General features: G+C 47.7%; 1 protein-coding gene across 1 annotated transcript in view; it reads left to right on the forward strand.

Moving 5' to 3' along the window:
- The window catches only part of LOC147912042 (polyprenol dehydrogenase-like), a 174,807-nt gene extending 158,202 nt beyond the window's left edge, over positions 1-16,605 (forward strand). Inside the window, 2 exon segments of the mRNA XM_087426725.1 lie at positions 12,370-12,615; positions 14,696-16,605. Coding sequence (XP_087282851.1) covers positions 12,370-12,615; positions 14,696-14,728 — 279 coding nt within the window. The 3' untranslated portion in view covers positions 14,729-16,605.
- Positions 16,606-27,753: the final 11,148 nt, after the last annotated feature.

Genomic DNA, 27,753 nt, shown 5'->3' on the forward strand with positions numbered 1-27,753 from the left:
TGTGCAGGAGTCGTATCAAACAAGCCCGGGCCTCTTTGAAAATCACTTTATCTCGTCTGTAATGGAAGATGGTCAAATTCACGATGTAGAATGTGCCCACATCACAATAAAATATCTGACTAGTGATTGTCGGTTCTCTTAAACATGCATTCCAGTCAGTCTGTTGGTCCAGGGAAGGTCGATCATTTGAATGATTGGTTCTCTGATAGATGTGCCGAGAGGGTGGCAGGTTTAATTAATCAGTTGAAGGACAGACATCCGGCCGTCCTTCCTTCCCACCTCTGTATCGTGAGCTTCCCCTTTGCACGGGATCCTTTATCGGCATTCAAGCACGCTGTAACAGCATCTTAAGAGAGACAACACCCTCTGTTGATGTTCTGTCATGCTGTAGGGACCTACCACCCATGGCTCTACCCTTGCTGGCATCAGACCTCTGGTAGGAGATCCTGGCTGATCCAGGTGAGCCCCATGTCATCATAAGAGTCTTTATAAGAGAGAAGCGGGAGGGTCAGAGGCAGGGAAGGAGAGGTGGCAATAGAAGCAGAGGTGATGTGATTGCTGACTTCGAAGATGGAGGAAGGGACCACAAGCCTGGGAAGGCAGTGGCCTCTAAAAGTTGGAAAAGGCAAAGAAATGGGTTCTCACCCGGAGCCTCCAGAAGGAACACAGCCCCGCCAACATCTAGATTTTAGCCCAGTGACATTCATTCTGGACTTTTGACCTCTCAGATTGTTCACATGATAAATTTGTGTAGTTTTAAGCCACCAAGTTTGTGGTCATTTCTCAGAGCAGCCACAGGAAATCCATACACCCTCTTTCCTTGGGTCTCAGCTCTCATGGCCATAATCTTGTGTCTTTGGCAAGTTTATTGGTTTCAGCTCCTTCCTCTGTAAAGTAGGTTGATAAGACCCACCTTTCAGGTGTATCATGAAGATTAATCAGATGGGATGACATAAGAGGCACGGAGCAAGGAGTCAGGACATAATGGCAGTTCAGATTATGACGGCTCACACAACCCTCCCCACTTCAAGACAGTTCAATGGGGTGTCAGGACAGGCACTTCCCATAATTGCACCAGGACAACAAGAACCCAACTAGTTATCACTCAGTTTGTCTCTCTGCCATTTTAATAAGCGCTAACAGGAGAAGTGTGGTGGCTATGGTCTGCCCTAGTGTGGGAGACAGGAGGCAAAGGCTTCGCCAGGGATGGAGCCTTTGAAGGAAGGTTGAAGGCTGGACCAGGGTCCAAGGAGATGAGCAAGTCTGGGACCATATGTGATGCAGAAAATGGGTCAAATGCTCAGCACTGCTTTCCCAACTGGGTCCCCCATCTGAACCCCAGACCCCAGAAATGATCTGAGTTAACCTCGTCTCAATTCTCCCAAGGGTGGCTGGTCCCAGCCCTATTCCAGACGTACAAGGGGACAAGCTTATCATCTGTGATGTGCAATGACAGCCTTAGGACATTAAGGCTGGCCTCCCTCCCAGGACCCCAGTTGAGGAATATCAGCGATGAGGTAACAGGATCAGACGCGTCCAGCCTACAGAGCGTCCAATGGACTGGAGGGCATAGGGGGACCTGGGATCTGGTTAGAGGCCTTTGCAGTGGTGTAGGTGGGGCTGGACATGGTAGAGAGGGAGAGGAGGAGACTGTTTTGAAAACTAGTCCAGAGATAAAATCAACAGATCTTGACTTGTTGACTATGGGAAGTGAAGGAAGAAAGACTCAAGGATAGTTGGGGGCTTCTGACTCAGGAAATTGGGCAGGGGGTGCCTGTCCAAGAGATGGGAGAATGGGGAAATGCCCAAGTGTCTTGACCTTGAGATGTGTAAGTAGGGTTTCCTCTTCTAGAAGCCAACTGGGCTGCCACGAATGTGTGTCTGCAGCTCAGAGGAGAGCAGAGATGGACGTTGCAATTTCAATGATGAAGGCAGAGAGGGAGATGACAGATGAAGCCGTGGGCATGGATGATGGGCCCATAGGATGGAGGCAGATTGAGGAGGAAGATGGAGAGGGTTGGGGTCTCCGGAAGAACCAAGATCTGGCAAATTCCATGCAGCACCTCCCATCTCCTCTCGCCCCTCTACTATGCCCCTCACTTTTGTAATTTGTTAATTCTGGATAATAATATCTCATAAGATTGTTGTGGAAATTGCTGACACAATATATGTGAAAGCATTTCCAAAACTGTAAAGCCCTGTATAATTATGTAATTATAAGGCATTCATTTTTTCCCTACACTCGTACATTGCTTGCAGCTCTATTATAGCACACTTTAAAATCCATCCCATGTTCCATTTAGTTTGCTTATCATTTTATTTCTTTCATGCATTTGTGCCCAAACATCGACCCACCGCCCCTGCCTAGTGTAAGCTCCCGAGTGGCAAGGGCTATTTGCAAAATTATCTTCCTTGGCCCTGAGAGCCAACAAAATGTGGGTGAGCAGTTAATACACATTTTTTGTACTGAATTGCATTGAAATGGCTTCCATTGCTTTCAGCTCCAACAGTCCCCGAGACTCGAGAGTGGCTTCACGCAGAGAAAAACTTTATAAAGATGCCGAGCTCTCTCCCCCTGGCCCCCAGCAGGCATCTGGGTCTGCAAAGACTCTGCTGCCTCTGATGAAACCAGCACATTCCGTTCTTGGGTTTTGGTTCACATTTTAGACATCTGCCCCTTCCAAGTCTGTAAGGATTATTATTATTATTTTAAAGGTGTAAGTGAAAGGGGATATGTTATTTATGCCAGAGGGGGCATTGTTTAGAGCCCCTTCTTGTCTGTGCAGAAGCCGACTCTCATTTCCCGGCACGTGGCACCCAGGATACATACTTCATCCTTCGGGGAATGTGCTGGAAGACAGCTCAGATCGACTACAGCTGCATGGGGGCAGATAGTCACATTCTACTGGGAAGGGCAGTAGGTCTACAGGTTCACCATTCGACACTGGTCACCTCTCTTTGGTTTTCCATGAGGCCAGAGAGGGAACAGGACTGGTTCGAGACTTTCTGCTTATCCATCTTAATTAGGTATTTTGCCAACATTTCACCCTCAGAATGCTCATCATCGTGGACCTAAGTGCCCAGATGTTTTGAACGTGTCTGGCTATCTGGATCTCAGATACCTTCCTAGAGGGGACAGTGCCTATAGATGAATTTTAAAAACTGAAACAGAGAATCTGTTTTGCAATTCCATGCCCAGCTTACTAAACTCTAGGTAGGTAGAAACAAGCACAAAATGTGCATTTTCTCCTGGGAGAAGAGCAATGTGGAATCTCATTAACTACGTTTCTATTGATCGTTTCTCGGCAAATTGAGAGGTGCTGCCTTATTTACCTGTGCTGTTGGAAATCACTAATTGCGTGCGTTTTATGGGCCTGGAGTTGTCAGCTGGCTCTGAGCTCAGCTGAACTTCTCTAGGAGGTCAGTGACATCGCTGATCTAGCCAGAGGGCCAGCTTGGGGAGGAAGAGGGAGGTGTTAATAACTCTCTTTCCTGGAGATGAACGTCCCCAAGCTTGAGCTCTTTAGTCTTGAAATATTATCTACATCTTCACCCTGCAGGTAAGGGATTTTAGAGGTCATAGCCATGGACCACGGGTGTGGCTTCAGAGGTCCCTGACCAGAGATGTGGCCTCATAGCTCATGGACCACAGACATGGCTCTATAGTTCAGGACCACGGACGTGGCTTCATAGCTCAGGAACATGGACGTGGCTTCACAGCTCACCAACTAGAGACGTGTCTTCATAGCTCACAGACTATGGACGTGGCTTCATAGCTCAGCAACCAGGGACATGGCTTCCTTTGTTCTAACTGTATCACCAGCAATACCAGCTGTGTCGTCTTGGCCACGTTGATTAGTCTCTTCTTCCTCCATGCCCCCCTCTGTAAATTGGGAACAATATCCATACGCACCCCGTGGTGTTGTCGTGCAGATTAAATGCGCTGACGCCTATGAGGTGCTTTCCAGTATCCGGCATGCCGTGGGTGCCATGTGGGTATTTCTGCATGTAGAAGGCATCATCAGGATGGGCGGGCAATGACTCAGAAGGATTCCCTGGTGGTATTTAGGGCACTGCGTGGTACAGGGAGATGCCACAGGGGTTTCTGCTGCTCCCACCCAAGCTGCTTTCACCATTACTCCTACGAGTATTGTGTACAGGGTTCTAGGTTGAAGGGATTTAGGAGAAATGTGGTCTTTGTTTCCTCTCCATGCTTTGTTGATGACCTAGAGTGCGTCGTCATTCAAATATAGACCTTGGTGTTGGGTCATAGTCATTAACTTTGCCTGCTGTAACAGAATCCCACAGACTGGGGGCTTAAACAACAGACATTTGTTTCTCATGGTTCTAGAGGCTAGAAGTCCAAGATCAAGGTGGCAGCATGGTCATGTTCTGGTGAGGGCTCTTTTCTTGGCTTGTAGATGGCCATCTTCTCATTGTGACCTCGCATGGTGGAGAGAGAACTGTGGTCTCTCCTCCTCTTCTTATAAGGACACTAATCCCATCATGGGGACTCACCCTCATGACCTCATCTAACCCCAGTCACCTCCCAAAGGCCCCACCTCCTCACACCATCCCATTGGGGGTGAGGGCTTCCACATATGAATTTGGCGGGGACACACCTTCAGTCTGTAACAGGCCATATGCATTCACTGGGCACATATTTAAGCCTCATCTCTCACCTGCCAGGGACTTTGCTGGTGACGGAGAGACAGCCAGGCACAGATACGCACACCTGAGGAGCGGGCCACTCTCACGGGCTCACGCGGTGGCGGGGATGAGGGGCGGGACGTATCCTTCAATGACACGTCAGGTCTAGGAGAAAGGGAAGCACGGTGAGCACAGAGTCACGCAGGGCTGAGTGGTCTGGAACCATCTCTCCAATGGGTGTGTGAGAGAGACCCGAGGGAAACCTGAGGGCAGAACATTCCAGAAGGTGCAAGGAGCAGGTGCAGAGGCCAGAGGCGGAGGCCAGCCTGGGAGGGACAGCAGGACGTCACAGTGGCCCACGCATACGCATCTGTCTTCAGCCGACCGGAGCGATGGCCCGTTGGTCCCCTTTCCCACGACGTTGGGAGTGGAAACCCTCTTGGGGAAGGTCGCCGACAGAGGTCGTCTTGCACCCAGCACTGACCCATCTCAGGTGCAGACAGAAGCAGCCAGTGTTGCTTTTCCGTAAAACCAAGCAGGTCTTGAAAAAGTTCAAAGCGGAGGTCAGATGGACAGCATTTTATTTGTTGCATCAGGACACGGGCTGAGGGTCGCTGCTTGGCCTGGATGCTCTTAGAGAAACTCTTTTTCTCTCTCATTCTTTCTTTCTTTCTTTCCACCTTTCTTTCTTTCTCTCTCTGTCTCTCTCCCTCCCTTCCTCCCTCCTTTTTTCCTTCCTTCCTTCCTCCCTCCCTTCCTTCCTCCCTCCTTCCTTCCTCCCTCCTCCTTCTTCCTGCCTCCCTTCCTTCCTTCCTCCCTCCCTTCCTCCCTTCCTTGTTCCTTCCTTTCTTCCTCCTTCCTTCCTTCCTCCCTTCCTCCCTTCCTTCCTCCCTCCTTCCTTCTTCTTTCCTTCCTGCTTCCTTCCTCTCTTCCTCCTTCCTTCCTTCCTTCCTTCTCTCTCTCACTGTCTCCCTCCCTCCATCCCTCCCTCCCCCACTCCTTCCCTCTCTCCCTCCCCTCTTTCCATGCAGTCATTCATTGACCTTTGAAGACCACAGATCACACAGAGTGCTCTGACCCCGGCCATAGGTGGCACGTGACCTTGAGTGATTTCCTGGTGTGGCCAGGAGTCCGAGCAGACACACCCACCCCCCACCTGCATCTCACCAGTTTGCTGGTGTCAGAAGCGGGCTGGCTGGGTCCAGGTGTGCACATCCCAGCTGTACCTTCCAGGGAGAGGTTTTCATGGAGGAGAGAGCGGCCGATGTGGAGGCAAGGCAGGGCTCCGTGTCTTCAGGAGCAGGACTTAGTGCTCCGTTCTTGTTCTGCATTGGCGCTGAGACAGCTCACAGCATACACGACTTGAAGACGTGAGACTCTGCATCCTCCGTGACTTCCCCATGTGTGCCTCACTCTCTGTGCTGCTCTGTTGTGAAAACAACCAAGCCCTTTCAGCTGAAATGGCCTGGGTATTTCTTCAGGGACACAATTCACAAAGGCTGCAGAGAACCTGGGCATCGGACACCAAACGCCGACACGAGGACTCGACATTCGGGAAGGAGACGGTCGACAGGAACAATCACGTGAACGTGGGGACCCCAGTCGCAGTGGAGCCCTGTGGTTTTCCTCATGCACACGGACCGAGATGCAGAACCCATGAGAAACAGAGATGATCTGGGACGGGAACTTTCTAGTGAGGATGGTCTGTGTGTCGGGAGCGTCTTCCTCCCACGACGCATCAAGCAGCAGACGAGTGCATCGTAAGCACCTTCCCCTGGAGAAGGAGCGTGCACACAGCTCCTTCCTGGAATGTGCACACACCTGCCGGAGCTGGCCACCACACAGAGCCCTTTGCAGGTGTGTGTTCCCAGTCGGAGAGCAGCAATCATTTGCACACAGAATTAGTTTGCTACACTGCCGTAGCAAAGGACCCCAGACTGGGTGACTTAATCAACACACATTTATTTCTCCCAGTCCTGGAGGCTGGATTCTGAGATCCAAGCATGGGCAGGGCTGGTTCCTCCTGAGGCCTCTCTCCTTGGTGTGGGGCGCCATCTTCTCCCCGTGTCCTCACATGGTCGTCCCTCTGTGCGTGTCTGTGTCCTCATCTCCTGTTCTTACAAGGACACCAGTCCTATTGGATCAGGACCCACCATAATGACCTCATGTTACCTTCATCATTTCTTTAAAGACCCATCTCCACATACAGCTGCATTCTGAGGTCCTGGGAATTAGGGCTCCCACATATGGATTTGGTGGGGACACACTCAGTCCATTTCAGACATTCTGCTTTATCTTCATGCCCAGTACAGTGACCAGCTCAGCGGGAGGCTACTGCACAGACAGAGGCAGGAGCTGGGCACTGTGGACGTTCTCTCTTCTTGTTACATGGCTGCAGCCGCCCTCTCGCTGCACGACACACTTTCTACCCCAGAACCCACGTGTACTCGGAAGTCTTCCCACACCCACTCTCCCCTCTGCATATCCCAGCCTCCTTTGAGACATTTCTGGGAGAAGGCAGCACATGCAGTGGGTGAGAATATTGACCAAGAGCTGGTGGTCCTGGGTTCGAATCCCGGCTTCTCCACCCACCAGCTGTGTGCCTTGGGCAAATGAGAGACCTCTCTGAGCCTTGGGTCCCCGTCTGTAAAACGGTGTGTTAGCACTTCATACAATGCCTGGCACATATTTCTCAATGTCACCCTCATTGTGGTTGGTGTTTATCCTCTGCAGTCGTGTTTCTACTTGCCGAGAGCTTTTCCCTCGTATGGCTTCATTCGTTCCTGCTGGAAAAGCTGTTACTGCAAATCCCCTTTCCAAGTGAGGAAACTGAGGCTTAAAGAGGGAGGGTGGTTCAGGCTGGCTCCCACGGTTAACAAGAATGAAGCAGAAATCTGAACGCAGGTCCTGGGACCCCCAATTCTTGGATGTCTCCCCCTCCACCAGAGGATGCAGGAAAATGCCCCAAAGTTAAATTCGTGTGTGTGCAAATGTGCGTCACTGTGTGTGACTGTGTGAGAATGTGTGTGTGCATGTGGTTGAGTCTGTGTAATGCATGTGAGCATGTGTGTCTGTGTGTGCTTGTGTCTGTGTATGTGTGTGATTCTGTTCATGTGAGCATGTGTGTAAGTGAGTGTGTGTGCACATGTGGGTGAGTGTGTGTGCATGTCTGTAAGTCTATGTGTGCACGTGAGCATGTGTGTGCACATGTGGGTGAGTTTGTGTGCACGTCTGTGAGTCTGTGTATGAACGTGAGCGTGCGTGTGTGAGCCTGTGTGAGAATGTGTGTGTGCATGTGTGCATGTGTGTATGTGTGAGTCTGTGTGCACATGTTGGTGAATCTGTGTGTGCACATGAGCATGTGTGTGTGTGCATCTGTGTGAGCATATGAGCGTGTGTGGGGGGGTCTGTGTGTGCATGTGAGTATATGTGTGCACACAAGTGGGTGAGTCTATATGAGCATGCTGATACACACACATGCATCTCAGCATTCATCATGGCACCCTCCCTGTCACACAGGCGTGACTCTGATGGGTAACGATTAGGATGGTGACATCAGATATAACCAAGAATAAATGAATAAAACCATCTATTTCATGAGCTGTCAAAACATTTAGGAATTAAAGAATTACAAATGGAATCTCATTTCCTCCATCTTCATTATAAGCCCCAGGCTGTGAAATGTTCTGCAAATGATCGGTGCTTGCTTTTTTTAACCCAGCATCTATCATGTGTTTAAGCATGATAGTGAGATAAGTGGGTGTGATGAATTCTCCACAAGATGCATTAGAGCCAGGAAGCAGCTCGTTTCTTCAGCCCCTTTCTATGTCAGCATAACTCCCTGGCTGCCCAGGGCCACCCTGGGTGAGTATGTGTGTGTGCATGTGAATGTATCTGTGTATGTGTGCATGTGAGTACATGAGAATGCATGTGTTACGTGTATGTGCATGTGAGTATATCTGTGTGTGTGCATGTGAATGTATGTGCATGAGAATGCATGCATGTGAGTATACTGTGTATGTATATTGTGTGTGAGTATATGTGTATTCATGTGAATATATGTGTGCATGTGAATGTGTGTGTGCACGTGAATGTATGTGGATATATGCATGTGCATTTGAATGTGTATATTCGTGTGAGTATGTGCATGTGAATGCATGTGTGTACATGAGAATATATGTGCATGCATGTGAGTGTACATGTGTGTGCATGTGAATGTGTGTGCATGTGTGTGTGAATGTATGTGTGTATATGGGAATATATGTGCATGCATGTGAGTATATGTGTGTGCATAGGAGTATGTGTGTGTGAGCATATGTGTGTGCATGTGAATGTGTGTGCACGTGTGTGTTCATGTGAGTGTGTGCATGTGAATATATGTATGTGAATGTGTGTGCACATGACTGTGTGTGTGCATGTGAATGCATGTGCATGGGAGTATATGTGCCTGCATGTGAGTATGTGTGTGTGCATGTGAGTATATGTGTGTGCATAGGAGTGAGTTTCCTACAGAAACACCATTGTCAGACAGAATTCTTTTCATCCTGTCTCCCGGTGCTAAGCTGCATTTTGGGTGCAATGCTGTGTCCCTTGGGCATCCCAAGCTCGTTTCCAACATACTGCGGGCACCTTCTTGCCTTGTTAAATGGCCGTCCTTGTGTTCTGGTTGGACCAGCACATCACAAGAACCATTACCCAGACAAGAGGATTCTCAACACGTGGAGGAAATAGAAGCCCCCAGATCATGCCCATAGGAGGACCGGGAAGAAGAAGGCTCTATGAGAGGGCTGGAGATATCCCACTGGAGAGAGAACCTAGGGGGGTCATAGTCTGGGGCTGGAACGAATTGGGTCTCTGGATGGAGGTGACTCACTACACCAGACAAAGGTGGGGTGTTCTGGGCGTGGACCCCTGACTCCTCACCGTGGATGACAGCTGAATTAGAAATAAGCTCCTTCCAGGAGCTAATTTAAGGATTTATATGCAAAGGAGGTGCAGCACTAAATATAAAGCGATAGGACTTTAGATGCCACTGAAGTTAAAAGCTGGTTTGTGCACTAGGGAGCCAGCCGGACCTCTGGGAGGAAAGAGGGATGGAGACTGAGTTCCATCACATGGCCAATGATTAAATCAATCATGCCTCTGTAAGGAGATCCCAATAAAACCCCAGACACCAAATCTCGGGGTGAAGGGACTTCTTGGTTGATATGCTGCAAGGTGACGCCTCTTCCTCTCGGGAAAAGGGTTCAGGCATTTCCCTTTGAGACCCTCCCAGCCCACACTCTGTGGCTGAGGCTGTTTGCTTGTCTCTTCCTGGTCTGTGTCCTTTATAATAAAACTGAAATCACTGTCTGACTTATTTCAATTAGCATAATACTCACAAGGTCCATCCAGGTTGTCACTAATGGCATGATTTCATCTTTTTCATGGCTGAGTAGTATTCCACTGCATATGTATAGCACATCTTCTTTATCTGTTCATCTGTTGATGGGCACTTACACAATTTTATAAACCAGTGTGACCTCGTTAAAAAAACAAATTGAATCACACGTATAGTACTTTCTTGAGTTCTGTGAGTGTTTCTCGCAAATCATTGGTCAAACCTGAAGGGCTCATAGGAACCCCGGAATCAATAGTCAGTGGGTCAGAAGTGTGGGGCACCTGGGGACCCCAGAGACATGTGCTGGCATCTTGAGTGAGGCAGTTAAGGAGACCTGAAGCCCTAAACACACAGATGCTTTGCTAATTCCAGGTAGACAGCTTCAGAATCGAGCCACACTACGCCTGGTTGGGGTGGAAACAGGACGCTGGTCATAGCCACTGCCCCAGGAAGACGGGTAAATTCAGTGTTCTTTTCAGTAAAATAGACTCACAGCCCACATGAATTTTGGGAGATGTCTCCTATTTAAAGTAAAAGAATCCTTTTTTAATGGACTTTTTGTTTGATACATCTGAAAAGGACACACAGACAAAGAATTGAGACGTGAGAAAGCGTTGGTTAAACACTAATCCACATACAAGAATTAGCATTTTGGGGAAGGTGGGATAGATTGCCTAAACATTTTTAAAAATTGAAAACTACAACCAAAATAAGCTGATAAAATCCCTATTGACCTTAAGAGGAGTCTTCATAAGGCTCTTGCAAGATACACATGTAACAAATCAACATGTTTTACACCTGAAACTTATACAACGTTCTATGTCCATTTTTTAAAAAAGGTAATTGAATCCTGTGTGGAGAAACACAATCCTACAATGAAATGGCAGGAGATTCCTTGAGACACAGGATCCCCTTCACGACCTCATCCCCACTCCGTGCTCTCCACCCCTTCCCACCCCAAACCCAACACAAGGCATTTCCAGTAATGCTTGTTCGCCTCTCCAGACTCTTTTGCAAACCCTCAAGCTCCTCATAGGAGATCCCAGATGCCTCACGTTCTCCGCGTCAATCCGTACCTTCCCTGTAGGGCAGCAGAATCTTGCTTCCTTGACTAGGGGACCCAGTAACATCAAAGGAAAGCTTTGTCTGAGCTGCCCTCAGCTATTTTCCATCCTAGTCATGGTCATTGTTTTCGGAAGGTTGGTACCCAGCATTGATGGGAAATTGGATGCAGAAGAGCTGGTCTTCTTACTGACAATGCCTTAAAATTGCAGCTTCTATGCCGGTCAGCTGGTGCTGTGGTTTAAACACAGCTTTGCTGTTCATCTCTTTCTAACTTTCTTCAGCCTGAGCATAAATGCCCGGGTGCCATTTGTAATGACGATTTCCAATATGCCCCTGTTGAGCACGTTTGCATCCAGCAAGTGTGACCATTGGCTTGCCTCCTGGCCTGGATATGTTCCCCAAAGTCTTGGATTATAGACTTTTAGAGGCACATGAGAAGGTCCAGGGTTGGGTGACTTGAGCGGATTTCCAAAAGTTGATTACAAGAGATAAGCTCCCAAAAGGTTGTTATTGTGATGATAAGAAGTTAAGAGGGAATGCTGTTGATTTCTGGATATTGAGTTGTTGCCACGAAAGCCCTTGGGTTTCCATAATTTCTAATCCCTTGAGCTGCTCCACCTGGCTCTCAGGTGCCCACTGGTTCTTCTATCGCACTGACCACGCCTAGGGCCAACTCCCAACGCAGAAATGCGGCGTGGGGTGTGTTCCAATGTTGCTGCCTTCTGCCAGAGCAAAGCCCCCATCTTTGCAAATCTCTGCATTTCAATCTTCTCTATGAACGTTGCTTTTCCCCTGCACCTGCGATCTTAGCCCGTGCATGCTCCAATGCCCCGTTGCAACTCACCTTGCTGCATCGAAACCAAGAACCTTTCTGCTGTCACGATGTCTCATCTAATTGCTAAATATTGTTTATTAAACGCAGAGGCTGAGCACGCATCTGCCAATTAACGAGCATTTCAGTTTCCTAAAGAGTTGTTGCACTGAAGATTTACATTGGGGATTTTGATGTGCGTCTGCCGAGAGAAATGCATTAGCCCAGCATGGAAATACAACCCACATGGGCATGCATTCCTATCTGCACATGTTGAAAGGAAACCCAACAGCCTCTGAGCTCTGACTCAGCCGGGTTGCCCAGCCCGTCTTTCTGGGTCGAATGTGTAGACCCAGGCGATGAGCCTGTTCTGTCTCAGCCAACAGCGTCTGTGTGACCTCCGAGGATGCTATGCTCTGTTCTGGAAGTTGATGCATCTGACCTTCTTTCTTTCTCCCCACAGAGCCCTGATGAAGGAGCCTGGACCTCCCTCTACGCAGCGGTCAGCCCGGCCCTGGAAGGAGTGGGTGGCCGCTACCTTTACAACGAGAAAGAGACCAAGTCGCTCGCGGTCACGTATGACCTGATGCTTCAGCGACAACTGTGGGCCAGAAGTTGCCAGATGACCGGCATCCCGGACGTGACTGAGGGTGTCTTCTCGGATAGCTGCCACCTCGGGAAGACTTTGTGCCCAGCTCACCACTCGCAGGTCTGTGAAGGATCCCCTGTCTGTATTTTTCACACCCACCTGCCCTCATAGCTCTGTCCCCGACTCTCTTCTCGGCTGCCCTGCCTTGGGAGAAAGTCAAGGAGCAAAAAAAACTTTGAGTGTAATGTGGAGCAAGTGGTCCTCAGCCATAAATCTTGTGATCCCAAAGTGTCAGATTGTTATAGGGTCCACGAATAATTAAATCCTGCCACCCAAGTGTGCGGTCTTTCTTGCTTAGCACAGGCGGACAAACAGCCTTGGGTAGACACGTTCCCGGTGAGAGGAACACTTTCAAGGGAGCATTGCACGGAGGGGCAATGGTGGTGTTGAGAGTCTCCTGGGTCCTTTGTTCTCTCACTCACTCATTCTCGAGACCTGACTTTGAGTCATGGATCCCAGAAAGAGAGAGGCATGACCCTTCCTTGGTCTGTTGATTAAGGCTCATGTGACCACTCTAACTTCTGCCCCACCATCCTGGTCCATGGGCACTACCTGCACCCCTCAGAGCCATTCTCATGAGCTCTTGGCCCACGAGTCATGGAGACACAACCAGACCTGTAAGGGATACTGTAGGACACGGGCAAGAACAGGGGTCTGGACACCACTCCCCATGGGGTTCTGTAGGACAGGGACAGGGGTCTACACACCACTCCCCATGGGGTTCTGTAGGACAGGGACAGGGGTCTACACACCACTCCCCATGGGGTTCTGTAGGACAGGACAGGGGTCTACAGACCACTCCCCATGGGGTTTGGTAGGACAGGAGAGGGGTCTACACACTACTCCCTATGGAGTTCTGTAGGACAGGACAGGAGTCTGCACACCACTCCCCATGGGGTTCTGTAGGACAGGACAGGGGTCTACACACCACCCCCCATGGGGTTCTGTAGGACAGGACAGGACAGGGGTCTACACACCACTCCCCATGGGGTTCTGTAGGACAGGGACAGGGGTCTACACACCACTCCCCATGGGGTTCTGTAGGACAGGGACAGGGGTCTACACACCACTCCCCATGGGGTTCTGTAGGACAGGACAGGGACAGGGTCTACACACCACTCCCCATGGGTTTCTGTAGGACAGGACAGGGGTCTACAGACCACTCCCCATGGGGTTTGGTAGGACAGGAGAGGGGTCTACACACTACTCCCTATGGAGTTCTGTAGGACAGGACAGGAGTCTGCACACCACTCCCCATGGGGTTCTGTAGGACAGGACAGGGGTCTACACACCACCCCCCATGGGGTTCTGTAGGACAGGGGTCTACACACCACTCCCCACGGGGTTCTGTAGGGCAGGACACGTCTACACACCACTCCCCATGGGGTTCGGTAGGACAGGACAGGGGTCTACACACCACTCCCCATGGGGTTCTGTAGGACAGGACAGGACAGGGGTTTACACACCACTCTCCATGGGGTTCTGGAGGACAGGGCAGGGGTCTACACACCACTCCCCATGGGGTTCGGTAGGACAGGGACACAGACAGGGGTCTGGACACCACTCACGCTGGTGTTACTGGGCAGTGAATTGGCTCATCACTTTTTCGAGCATTGGTCAAAGGCAGGCAGCCTGGCTGTCCAGTCACTATTCAATGACCACATGTCTCCTCTCTCCTTAGCTCTGTCCCTTCCTGTCTATTTTCTGTTAATACGGCGTGTCCTCTCTCGGAGACATCAGCAAGACTTGGGTTATACTTCAAACCATGATACTAATGTAGTAATAATGATGTTGTGTGCCAATCACATTTCATCAGGGCCTTCCTGAACTGATAGTTTCCTCGTGGACCCTCCTGTATCTTCAGGTGCGGGCAACTCATCCTCCATTAGCATGAAGGCCACCTGTATGCCCTGGAGGTTGGACAGTGGCAGGAGAGTCTATGGGGTTTCATCCAGTTTGGCTTCTATAGGAGTTTGAATGGTGGTTCCCAAAACATCCGTCCATGTCCTCACCCCTAGAATCTCTGAATGTGATCCTATTGGAAAAAAGAATCATTGCAGATATAATTAAGATCTTAAGATGAAGAGATCATCCTGGCTTATCCAGGTAGACCCAATGTAATCACAAGTTTCTTTATCAGAAACAGGCAGAGGGAGCTTTGATTACACAATAAGAGGAAGTCCTGTGACCACAGAGGCAGAGATGGGAGTGAGGTGGCCCCGAGCCAGGGGATGCTTGGAGCCCCCAGAAGCTGGAAGACACAAGGAAGGGTCATCCCCTAGAGACCCCAGAGGAGCTGGGCCTGCCCACACCTTGATTTCAGACTTCTGGTCTCCAGAAATCGGTGAGGATAAATTCCTATTGTTTTACGCCACCAAGAAATTGGTAGTAATTTGTCTCAGAAAACTCATACAGTTTTTGATGCCTGTGAACATTTTGAACAGTTTAGTGGACACTTGGCTTGGCAGAAAGACCCACCTTTACTTACACACCAGCCAGGCAAGGATGGTTCAACCCTCTCTCTGAGAATGGGTATTGAGTTCTCAAATTCCAACGTGGAGAGATGAGCCATTTGAAATGCTATCAAAAGGACACCGTGTGTGTCTTGCCGGCCTGCACTCTGAACTTCGAGACCAGTGACCACTGGTCAGCTAACTGTCCATTCCCTCAACGGACAAAATTCCACTGACGTTGACTCCTGGCACATCCATGCATTGGAATCACAGCTGGCAGCTCTTCCAGTGTGGGGTTCATGGTGGACACAGGGACAGATGCTTTCTCAAGTGCTACTTGGTTGTTCTGAGATGGATGGAGTGGCGCTGTTAAGCAATTTAATAATCAGCCATCCTCGTGGAATGGAGTGTTATGTAGTGGCCACTTAATAAAACATAAAGGAGTGTCAGTGCTCAGATGTGGGATCCTTGAGAAGACTGGTAATGGATTCTCTTTTGGTCTCCTGCCTCTGAGGCATGGCACTTTTCTTGGCTAAAGGAAAACTCGAAACAAATCTGCCATCTGAACAGAGATGCTGAAGATCTTCCCAAATGTCCAGTAAGGCTCGTGGGATTTGGCTGCTCACTGGGGAAGCCTGTGAAAAGGACTGATGTTCATCTCCACCCTCAACAGAATTGCAGAGTTAACCCCTCTGGGCATCAGCATTTATTTAGAGCTCTTCAAGCCATCCTCTTGTTCAGCCACGTTCAAGACCCCCTGAGCCAGACAAGTTCAGACGACGGCTTCCAGTCCTGGGTGCTGGCACTTCCTAGAGCTGCTCAGATGTTCTGCTAAGCCTTAGAGCCCAGACTAATGTGTTTCAGAACTAGAATTACTTCCTACATTAAGCCAAATTTGAGACGTGCCTCATCTAATATTTCTGAACAGCCAGGACTATGCACCAAAAAGCAGAATCTTGAATTCTGGGAAGATGCCAATCTTGGAGTGTTTGCATGTCATCATAAAGCCCATTGATGCTTGAGGTCATCATACACAAGTGCCAGCTGCTCGTTCATCATCACAAAGGTGGTTCCCGAATATGGGCTAAGGATGGGGTGACAGGACGCATCCTGGCCAAACTGATGTCCCCCATCACTGAGAGAACAGCTTATCAGCACCTGACAGATGCTTTGACCCCTGGGCTGAGAAGACCGGCTCCCAGAGCAATTTGAATCTTGCAGGACCCTGGCCTAAGCTTGCTTCTCCTGGTTGTATGACAGCCTCTCTGTCACTGTTCCTCCACGGGAGAGACAGAACTTGATTATGGAAGTTAACACACACACCCCACCCCGACTCCTGATTGTAAGATTCCTCGGAGCTCAGAGACACTTCCAGGCAACTGGAGAAATCACGTGGATCGCTAGGTGAGTAAGGCTGAATCCGTGGCCTGGTGGACGCTGGGGATCCCGGGTTTGAGCCTGTCACTGATGTTAGGGGAGCCGAGAAGGCCTCTGTGCACCGGGATGGATGACTTTCCATCCCTGGGCAAGACTTGATTCAATGATTGGACCCTTGATGCTTGTGTTTCTCAGTAAAGTTGCTCTTTTGTTCCCTCAATGTAGCATCAATGAGTTTTGTTCTGGTTCAACAATGGGGAGGGACCACTTCATCCATTCGGCTATTCATTCATTCATTCATTCATTCATTCGGCAAATAAGTGTTAAGTATTCCTACCCAGCCAGGCTCTGAGGAAACACTGGAGCTCAGACTTGAGTGGGACGGAACTCCTGTCCTAAAGGAGCTTGAGGTCTGTGGTGGGCTGATGAATGGCCCCTAAAGATATCAGGTCCTAGTCCCTGGAACCTGCTACCGTATGTGGTAACAGGGACTTTTAACAGGAAAGAGTCAACTCTGCAAAGGCTGGTCTGTGTAGGACTCACCATAGTTTAAGCTCTCTCTGTCTAGATGCCCCCTGAATTTTGAGGGTTTCTGTGTCATAGCAGGTGGAATGGGCACCTCTCGTCTTGGCTATCAGGAAATAAAATCATATAAGAGACACTTGGCAGGACAGGGTGGGAGGCTGGATGGGGAAGCTTCTTGGGTTGACCCACGGGTCAAGGAGGGCACACCATGTCCATTTTCCATTTGGTCTGAGCCTTGTGACATGTCAAGTCTCTCATTGGGCACCATGATTAAGCTTTAGATCTCTGTCTTTCTGATTCCTCATCTATCAAATCATGTACCCTGTCTACACCTGGGTTTGCTGAGAGGACAACAAGACTGTGCATTCTATTTGAGGAATGCTCAGAGATAAATAAATACCATCCACAGTTTTGTATCCAAGCTCTGTAACCATTTGTCATTTAAGTGGGGAAATTCATTGGAGTTGTATTTTCTGTCGTCTGGATACCAGTATCCTAGAAGTTGGACCTAAATTCTTAGCTTTCCAACACGTACCCTGAGAGAGCAGAGGGGGAACATCTGTACATAGTAAAAAGCTTGGGAATTCTCCAATTTCTGAGTTTCTCTTCAGTGAAGCACCTTCTCGGGTTCAAGAATAGACCTTCACCAATCTTTGCGTTTATTGCTAATTTATCATTTTGGGTTGTATCAGTTGCATGAATTTCTTCCCTTTTTTTCCTTAAATTCTTTCCTTTCATTCTGGGATGTGTTAACCCACTTCCTGATTTAATGAGTGCCCTTTATTTTTTAGTTTTCATATTTCTAGTCATATCATTCCATGTTCCTCATTTTTCTCCTGCCACTTGGTCTACACCTCATAGATATCTAGTGCAATCCTCATTTTCATTTTTCCTCTTGAGCCCATGGGTTACTTAAAAGGGTATTTAAAAATTCCCACATACATAGAATTAAAAATAATAATTTTACTGTTGTGGGTCCAGTAACGCATTAAAAAATACGTTTGCTCTAGTTCACCCAGAACCTACATACATCTTCCTTCAAAGACTCTGTGGTCCTTCTGGTCCACCACGGGGCCAGGTGTGCGGGTGCGGTGGAAAGTTTTCATTCAAAATATCCTAGGAAAACCATCGCATGATAACTAAGAAGACTGTTTTGTTTAGGGAGGAATCTTCACTGTATTTTTCTGGCTTTATTGAGATATAACTGACAAATAAACATTGTATATATTTAAGGTGTATGACATGATGTTTCGACTTACATATACACTGTGAAATGTCTGTTGCCAACTGCATAGCTTGAGGAGAGAGCATCCCGTTCTGCTCAATGGGGCTCTGTATGGTTATGAGACTCGGATGAGAGGATGGATCTAAAAGGGTTTTAAGGCTGCAAAGGGTCTTTCCTGTGTGAGGCATGCTGCTATTGAGGGTTCAGTCCAAATCACGTGCACCTGATGGTCTGGCTCGCCTTCCCACTGGCCCGGTGGTTTCCAATGGTGGTTGTTGTCTACATGGTGTGTATGGACACATGAGGAGTAGCACACTGAGTGGACCTCCCTCTGGCATTTAGCAGGGGGACATCAGCATGTTAGACTCATTGCAAAGCACAGGACACTGCCACCCAGGGTAGAGTGTCTGCATGCCCCACATGACTTCTCAGTGTCTGGCCAGATGTCCATGTAGGTGAAAAACCTGTTTATAATCAACCCGAGCCTAGAACTTAACTCTGTTTACACATAAACACAAGAGATTGAATTTTCCAGGCACGCAACCACTGCCTTAGTAAGGCGAAGGTTGTCCTTGGTTCAATTGTTCATCATTTGGGGAAATGCTGGTGTCAGCTCATGGCATTTGAGTTACCAGCACAACATGCCTGGGGCAGCCTCCATTTGTAGCCAGAACCTTCTTGAGGACCCAACATGTACCACTTCGTCCTCTCCATGGGGCAGGGGAGGTCCAAGCATTGATATGTTGAAATGCCTATCACTCTATTATAAATTGCATTATGTGGCTATTATTACATTGTCTATAGGTGATAGTATCTATGATTTCATTTTAGGAGAGTAAAGGGGGCATTGAAAATGTGCTGTGGTACATCCATGCAAAGGAATATTATTTGGCCGTGAAAAAGGAATGAGGTACCAATACATGCTACACCATGGAGGAACCTCAAAAACATCATAAGTGAAAGAAGCCAGACACAAAAGCCCACAAGTTGTATGATTCCATTTCAACAAAATACCCAGAAGAGTTAAATCCAAAGAGACAGAACGTGGATTAGTGGTTGCCAGGGGCTGTGGGGGGGGGGAGTGGGGAGTGACTGCTAATGGGTGGTACAGGGTTTCTTTTTGGGGTGATGAGAATGTTCTGGTTCTAGATAGAGGGGATGGTTGCACAACATTGGAATTTGCTAAATGCCACTGAATTGTACACTTCAAATGGTTAGTTTTATGTTACATGAATCTCACTTCAATAAAATGTGTGTTAGGAAGAGGATACAAAGCACCTCAATGCGCACACCTTCTCTTTTCTTCCCACCCCACATGCTGGGTGCTCATGGGTGTTGCTTTCCACTGGACCAAACCAACCAATGGAACAGAAGGAGTCTGTGAGGAATCTCCACTTCTGTTTTTCCTTTATGCACAGATTTCATAAAGAATCATCCCCTTGGGACATCTTGTCTGAGCCATGATTTCCAATGGGGTAAAAGGACCACGTTTTCAGATAAATCTAGGCTGGTGATTATAGCATTAGCATAGTATGATTATGGATTCTAACGAGCCTCAAGGATCACCCTCAGTTTCCCGGAACAGAAATTGGTCCCAGTTCCCGTCCCCCTCAGCTAAGTGCTCGGCGTTTGGGTGGCAAACAGCCCGAAACAGCCAATTTGGGTGGGCTACTTGGATATTGTGTCCTGACATAGAGATTGAGCAGCCCTCGAGTTCGTTTATTTTTTGGTGCAATCTGATCAAAAGTAATTAACACAGGTATTAGTTTCCTTTCCAAAAGAGGTTGGGTAATAAGATGGAGACATGGCTTCTACCCGGGAAGCACCCGTTTCATGCCAGGATATTTCCAACATCATCTCATTTAACCCTTTGTGAAACCTGTAAATGAGGTGGTCCCGTCCTCATATTCTAGAGAAAGACACAGAAGGGGAAGGTGTTCTGCAGCCCCCCATGGGCTCCCAGGTTCCCACCCACTGAACCCTACGGCCAATATGTCCGTGCGTGAGTTTTCCGCACTTGGTGCTTCAAACAGGGCTTTCAAGATACGCTCCGTGGACGCTTGTCTTGCCCTTCAAACATGAAGACCCGTAATATGTCAAGTCGTTCATTTCCAGACAGAATCAAGGTCCCAGGAAGAAAAACATGACTCCCTTCTTCCAGGTCTTACCTGCCTTACAATAATGCTGTTTTTCATCCTTTCACCTTTACAAAGTGTAGCATTTGAGCAGTCTGATCTCAAACATGCCCATGGTCGAAACGGACCCTCCTCCCCAACCACCGGGTTAGCCTCCAAGTTACTGGGGGTAGATCCGAATAGAAATGGCTGCAGGCAACCTCTCTTTTTTCCTTTGACCTTCAGGCATCATTGGCAAAGTCAGGAATGTTTTAATGCTCCCTTCTAGCAAAAGTGCTGCTTCGATTGAAAACTGCAGCTCCTTACCTTTGAAGGGAAAAGGGAAAAACATAGGAAGAGTTCTAGCAACCTTCAAAATGGAAATGAACAGATCCAATTTGGTTTCATAATTTGCTGCAAGTCTTTGAAATTCTTTCTGTGGAAGTTTTTGTAAGCGCCAGAACAGAGTGAAATACGACAATCGATTGCCTAGGACTTGAGGGACCTTAGAGGCGCGGCATAAATGATAGTGTGCCCTTCCAGGGGCTGGAGGGAGTTATAAAACATTCCTGGGTGATTAACGCAGCTCAGGAAGCTGCCAAAACCACAGGATTTGTTTTCGGGACGTGCCTTGGGTGTTAGGAAAAATGGCTCATGGTTAACTTATGTACACAAAGTTATTCCCCAACAAAAATGACCGAAGCATTGCTGGGCCGTACAGACGGCAACTCTCTGCCCAGGAAATGGTGGAGGGAGGTCTGATGTGTCAAACCAGAGAATGGACGAGTCCCAGCAGTTTATAAATCACCAGCGTGAGGTCATGACAGACCCAGTAAACAGAAGCAAGTGGCCAGACGCCCAGACCTTGGGTTTTTCACAATATATATAAAAATGCATAACTTATATGGGATGATATTAATAACTACTCCAGTATTCTTCGCCTCGGCAGGATTGATATTCGGAGCTGGACCACTCTGTGTCGTGGGGCGTCCTGTGCACTGTGGGGTGTGGAGCAGCATCCCTGGTCTCCACCCTACAGATGCCAGGAGCACCCCCTGGCATTGTGGCATCTAGAAATGTCTCTAGACATCACCGAGTGATCCTAGGGGAGGAAAATTGTCTGTGGTTGCAAACCACTGCCATAGAAGATAAATGATAGATGATGACAGATAATAGATAGATAGATAGATAGATAGATAGATAGATAGATAGATAGATAGTTAGATAGATGATCGATAGATAGTTAGATAGATAGGTCGATGATGGATAGGATGGATAGATGAATAGACAGATTTGATGGATGGGTGGATGGATGGACAGACAGATGGACAGATAGATGATAAATAGATGATAGATACATAGATGTTAGATAGATAGATAGATAGATAGATAGATAGATAGATAGATAGATAGTTAGATAGATGATCGATAGATAGATAGATAGGTGGATGATGGATAGGATGGATAGATGAATAGACAGATATGATGGATGGGTGGATGGATGGACAGACAGATGGACAGATAGATGATAAATAGATGATAGATACATAGATGTTAGATAGATAGATAGATAGATAGATGATAGATAGATAGAGAGACATTAATCTCATGCTAATTCAGGATCTCTCAACCTCATCACTACTGACATGTGGGGCTGGACCATTCTCTGTGGTGGGCCGTCCTGTGCACTGTGGGGTGTGGAGCAGCATCCCTGGTCCCCACCCTCCAGACACCAGGAGCACCTCCGCTCATTGTGACAACCAAAAATGTCCCCAGACATCGCCAAGTGTCCCCTTAGGGTGAGGATCACTCCCTTTGGGGAACCACTGAGTACCGAAAATACTAAACCGTTCAAAACATTTAAAGCCCTTTGCGCTAGATGTTAGAATTGCAGAGCTGCAGAGCCCGTTAAAATTCCAAGTGAGTGATCACTCTGTTCCAGACCAAAAAAGACAAAAACAAAAATCCCCTGAGATCCGCTGGAGCCCCTGAGCACTGTTGCTTGCTTTTCAGGAGAGGTGTCCCAGGCTGTGTGCCCCCTCACAGTGTGAAGGGTCGGGGATGCTGGGGAGAGGCCGGGGGGCTTGTATCCCAGCCCCATCCCTCGCGCCCCCACCTGATAGCGTGCACGCTCGGACCACGCACCTCACTCTCAGGTGCGCTTTCCACATCTGTGCGGAGCCGATGCCATCCCCACCCCGAGGACCGTGACTAGGGAGTTAAGCCCATCAAGGCAAGAATTTGTGGAGCGCCAAGTGGCAATCACACAGTTGGCCTTTCTCCAATCGCGATTTCTCGGGGGCACTTCCAGCTCAGTTCTGGAGCTCTGGGCCCCTGGGGGAGAGAGACGCTGGGTGTTTGCTGCACCCACAGGCTGTCAGGTTGATGCCAGCCCGTCAGCAAAGTACTTTACCTGTTCCTCAATGCACGACTACGGATGTATACGTTGTGTGGACACACAGACTTCACTGAAAATAAACATTTTAAAGGGGTGACATAAAAATCAATGGAAATAGCACTCACAATATTGTTTTCCTAACCCCACGACTGATTTTGCATGCTGTCTCTGGAGTTACACATTTTTCGCCTAGAGGTCTTTTTAAATCTTCTTAAAAGAATTTTAATTGTGGTAAAATACTGTCTTCACCATTTTTAAGCGCACGGTTCAGTGGCGTCAAGTACATTCACATTGTTGTGCAACCATCCCCACCGTGCATCTCCAGAACTCTTCATCTTCCTAAACTAAAACTGTCCCCGTTAAATGCTAACTCTCGATCCTCCTCCCCAGCATCCGGCACCCGCCATTCTTCTTTCTGTCTCTGTGGATCTGACTCCTCCAGGGACCTCCTACAAGTGGAATCATACAGGATTTGTCTTTTTGTGACCGGTTTATTTCACTCAGCATCATGTCCTCCAGGTTCACCCATGTCGTAGCGTGTTGTCAGAATCTCCTTCCTTTTTAAGGCTGAGTAATATTCCATTGTATGGATGGACCACGTTTTGCTTAACCATTCATCTGTTGATGGACACTTGGGTTGTTTCCATCTTTTGGTGACTGTGAATAATGCTGCTATGAATGTAGGTGCACCAATCTCTTTGAGACCTTGTTTTCAATTCTTTTGGATAAATACTCAGCAGTGGAATAGCTGGATCATATGGTAGTTCTATTTTTAATTTTTTGAGGAATCTCCATACTGTTTTCCACAGTGGCTGCACCATTTTACATTCCCACCAGTAGTGCACAAGGGTCCCAATTTCTTCACATCTTCACCAACACTTGTTATTTTCTGTTTTTTGGTTTTTTAAATAATGACCTTCCTAACAAGTGTGAGGTGATATCTCACGATGCTTTTGATCTGCATTTCCCTATGATTAGTGATGTTGAGCATCTTTTCGTGGTCCCGTTGGCCATCTGTATGTCTTCTGGGGACACTTGACCCTCTGAAGTTGTAACCTTCTATGAATTACTATTGGTTATGAATTAGGGACCTGACTGTGTCAAGTTACATGGTAACTTGCAAAAGATGAATAAGTTGTAAATGATGTCTGCCTGGGAGAAGAGATAACCCCAAAGTTACGGGTTTATTGCCTCATAGGACATTATCCTGCTTCATATCTGACTTTTCGGACTGCGTTTTTACCAACCCTTCCAGCCTATGTTGAACCAGTTTTAACACTCTGCAATTTCCCTCTTGAATGAGTTAAAAAAAAAATCCTTGACACAGGCTCACGGTATATTTGCAGGAGAGTCATGTTTTTAAGTTTTTGAAAATCACAGTTTGACAGCATAAACTGTAGAAGAACCAGAGGGAGAGCCAATGAGTATGTCCTGGAAGATTCTTTCCCTCTTCATTCCAGAATGCACCAACGCCACTTGCTGTTCAGATGTGTTTTCCTTCCTGTGGTTGACTGAATAACAGTCTCCCAAAGATTCTCTCACGTCCTAATTCGGAAACTTCTGAATAGGTTCCCTTATATGGCCAAAGGGACTTTGCAGGTGTGATTAAGTTAAGGATCTTGAGATGGGGAGACGATCTTGGTTTATCCAGATGGACTTGCATATAATCATAAGAGTCTTGATAAGAGGGAGGCAGGAGGTTAGATAGATAGAAGGCAACATGATGACAAAGGCAGAGATTTGAAGATGCTACCCTGCTGGTTTGGGAGGAAGGAGCCAGGAACCATGGAATGCAAAGAATGCAGCTGCAGAAGCTGGAAAAGGGGAGGAACTGCATTCTCCCCTGGAGCTACTGGAAGGAACCATCCCTGCTAATTTTCAGCCCCGTGAGACCAGTTTCAGAGTTCTGACCTCCAGAACTGTAAGATAATCAGCTTGTGTTGTTTTGAGCCACTAATTTAGGGCTCATTTGTTGCAGCAGCCACAAGAAGCTGATACACGTCCCAAGAATTCAGTTACCCACGTCATTCACGTGCATTCTGAGAATGGAGAATCGAGGGCAAACCTCTCCTTACACTGGACATTTCTTAGGATTTCTTGAGCTTTTCCTTTCCCTTAATAGGGTGCAGCATTGCAATCAATCAAACCACCAAAAGACAGGAGCATCTTTCATTCCATTAGAGCAAAGTAGGATGCGGGTGACAATTAGCCTTTGCTCCCATCCTTCTCTTTCTCTCTTTTCTTCCCTTGCTGAAATGGTCTTCTGTCTCCACAATTGGATCCACTGCCTGCTCTGTGCTTCTCCACTTCAGATCCCTACCCATTTAATATCAGCTGCACCGCGATTTCCACCAGTCCCTTGGAAATTAATTTAGTTACTTTCCCACGGAGACGTCATTTCTTACTTCAAAGTGCCCACTGCTGAGGCTTAGCCCCAGGCCAAGTCCACAGACGCAGAGCGTGCGAGCGTGCGATGAGAGCCCTGGCCCCGCGGCTGTCCTGCAGACCATGTTCGTAATTGATGCTCCGAGCTGGCTTCCTAAGTGGAGATATGAGCTCTGTCCTCTGGAAATTCTGCATGTCACTGTGAATCTGTGCATTTGTCAATATGATTGATCAACTGAAGTGAAAGGAAAAAAGAGATGCCTGTCCTTAAAATGAAATAAAACGGTACGATTTAGATGTGGCGGCTCTCGAGAAAGGTGTGCACCTGTGGATTTATAGCACCTATCCATCCCGTCTTCATTGCCTGATTTTCTGCATAGGATCTCTTGTGTAAGGACATCCTGGGTGAGGGGGGGAGCCCCAAGACATCTCTCTCAGACCTTCCTCTCTCGAAGCCAGGGAGCAGGGATTTCTTACATTCTAAGCCGTCCACACGATGAATTTTTAAATCTTGGATTTTTTATAAAAGATCAGGATCAAAAAGAAGCTCTGCTGGATGAGATGTACAATGGGGCCCCACTGGCCTGGGAACAACAGCTTCCCCGGAGGGCAGAGTAACTTCAAGATCCTGACAATTCTAAGACCAGATTTTGAGACACAGAGGCCGATTCACAGACTATTCTGTGCTGGAGCTGGACCTTCACGGGGGATGTTCCCCAACTTGCTGTTTTTGTGTTAAAAATTCAGTCTCTTAAGATGCCTTCATCTTCCACACCAGGGCTTCTCAGACTCAGCGCTATTGACACGTGGGGCTGAACCATTCTCTGTGGTGGGGCTTCCTGTGCACTGTGGGGTGTGGAGCAGCATCCCTGGTCTCCACCCATCAGATGCCAGTAGTCCCAACTCCTTAATTATGACCATCAAAAATACCTCCAGATATAGCCAAGTGTTCCCAGGGGGCAGAATCTTCCTTGACTGCAAAGTATGCCATAGATAGATAGATGATTGATAGGTAGATGGAGATAGATAGATGATAGATACATAGATAGACATATAGATGATATATAGATAGATAGATGATTGATAGGTAGATGGAGATAGATACATGATAGATAGATAGATAGATATATAGATAGATAGATAGATGATATATACAGAGATAGATGATTGATAAGTAGATGGAGATAAATAGGTGATAGATAGATAGATAGATAGATAGATAGATAGATAGATAGACAGACAGAGACACGGGTAAATGATAGATAGAATCTGTCATGCTAAGGCAGGCTTCTCGACCTTCGCACTCTTGACGTTTGGGGCTGGACCATTCTCTGTGGTGGAGACTGTCCTGTGAACTGTAGGGTGTGGAGCAGCATCCCTGGTCTCCACCCGCAGATGCCAGGAGCACAGCCTCCAGTTGTGACAAACAAAAATGTCCCCAGACATTGCCAAATGTCCCCTGGTGGGAGCACAATCACCTCCAGTTGAGAAACACTGCACAAGAAAAGGGATCCTTTCAATGTAAAAAGTATCAACATGCATGTGCACACACACCTGCCTACACCGTGGTCCTGAGCCCCATCTCTGTGCCTGGTCCACACTAGAAGCTCTGTGTGCATTCCGGTCATGTTCAGCAGATGCCACTTTCATCCTTCCCATCCCCAGGACCTGAGGCTCCCTCATAGGGATTTGATTCTGTCTCCTGAATCCCTGCAGAGAGAGCAAATCCCTAGCATTGGGGCAGCATTAGGGGGATAAAGCATCCTCATACACATAGATACAGTAAATGATCCCTGAGGATGTGGGGGTGTCCAGTACCCCCTAACTGAGAATAGAGACCCCACCCTGCTGCATCCCTAGAGCACAGAGCTGTGCATTGGTGCCGACTCTACAGGAGGGGTGTCTGCTTATCTTAACTGCACCCATCTTGATTTTTCAGGCAATCTGGGTTTAAAGGAGGGTGTTTCTAGAATTGAGGCTGATATAGAGAATGGGGAGTGCTTATTTTACTCCTGGGTCTGAAGTAGGCTGGACCCTGAATTCCAGATGCCCCTGAGTTGAACAGGAAAGTGAGATTTCCTCCATCCTGAAGGGGAGAGAATTTGTCCCACAGAGGGACTGTTTGGCCATGACCTCCTGTGTGGACAGCCGGTTCCTAGAGACTTCAGCACGAGACGCTCTAAGGAAATTGTGCGGGGATGGGGGTCCATTCAGCATTTTCCTTCCCGTTGGAGAAGATCCGTAGCCAGTCTCCTACACAAACACAGACCCCAAAGAAGAATGAGAGGCTGGAATCCTTGTTCAGAGTGAGAAACTAGAGGTGAATAAAATACACTATTCCTGAGGACATTTAATGCATTTGCCTGGGTTTGGTGATTTAAACCCTAAGGCTGCATGAGGACAACCAGAGACCCTAAATGTAGCCACTGGTTCCCACTAAATTCTCCCTCTCCAAACCTCATGTCTTCCATTTTCTTATGAGAAACAGTGAGATTTAATTGAAAAGATATTTGAGTTTGGGGTCAACAGAGAGCCTGAGATTCTAGATAATTTATTGAATTATTTTGAGAAGGTCTATGAATTTACTTATTGACTTATTTATTGTTTCAGCGAATATTGGGTGTCACTATGTGCCAGATAATGGTTTTGCACTGGATATACAGCTTCAACTGAGATACAAAGCAAAAGGGAAAGACAGACAATGGGCAAGGAAATATATAT

This window comes from Ceratotherium simum, chromosome X (assembly GCF_057802395.1).
Source record: "Ceratotherium simum simum isolate JZ-2026a chromosome X, ASM5780239v1, whole genome shotgun sequence".
NCBI classification, from domain to species: Eukaryota; Metazoa; Chordata; class Mammalia; order Perissodactyla; family Rhinocerotidae; genus Ceratotherium; species Ceratotherium simum.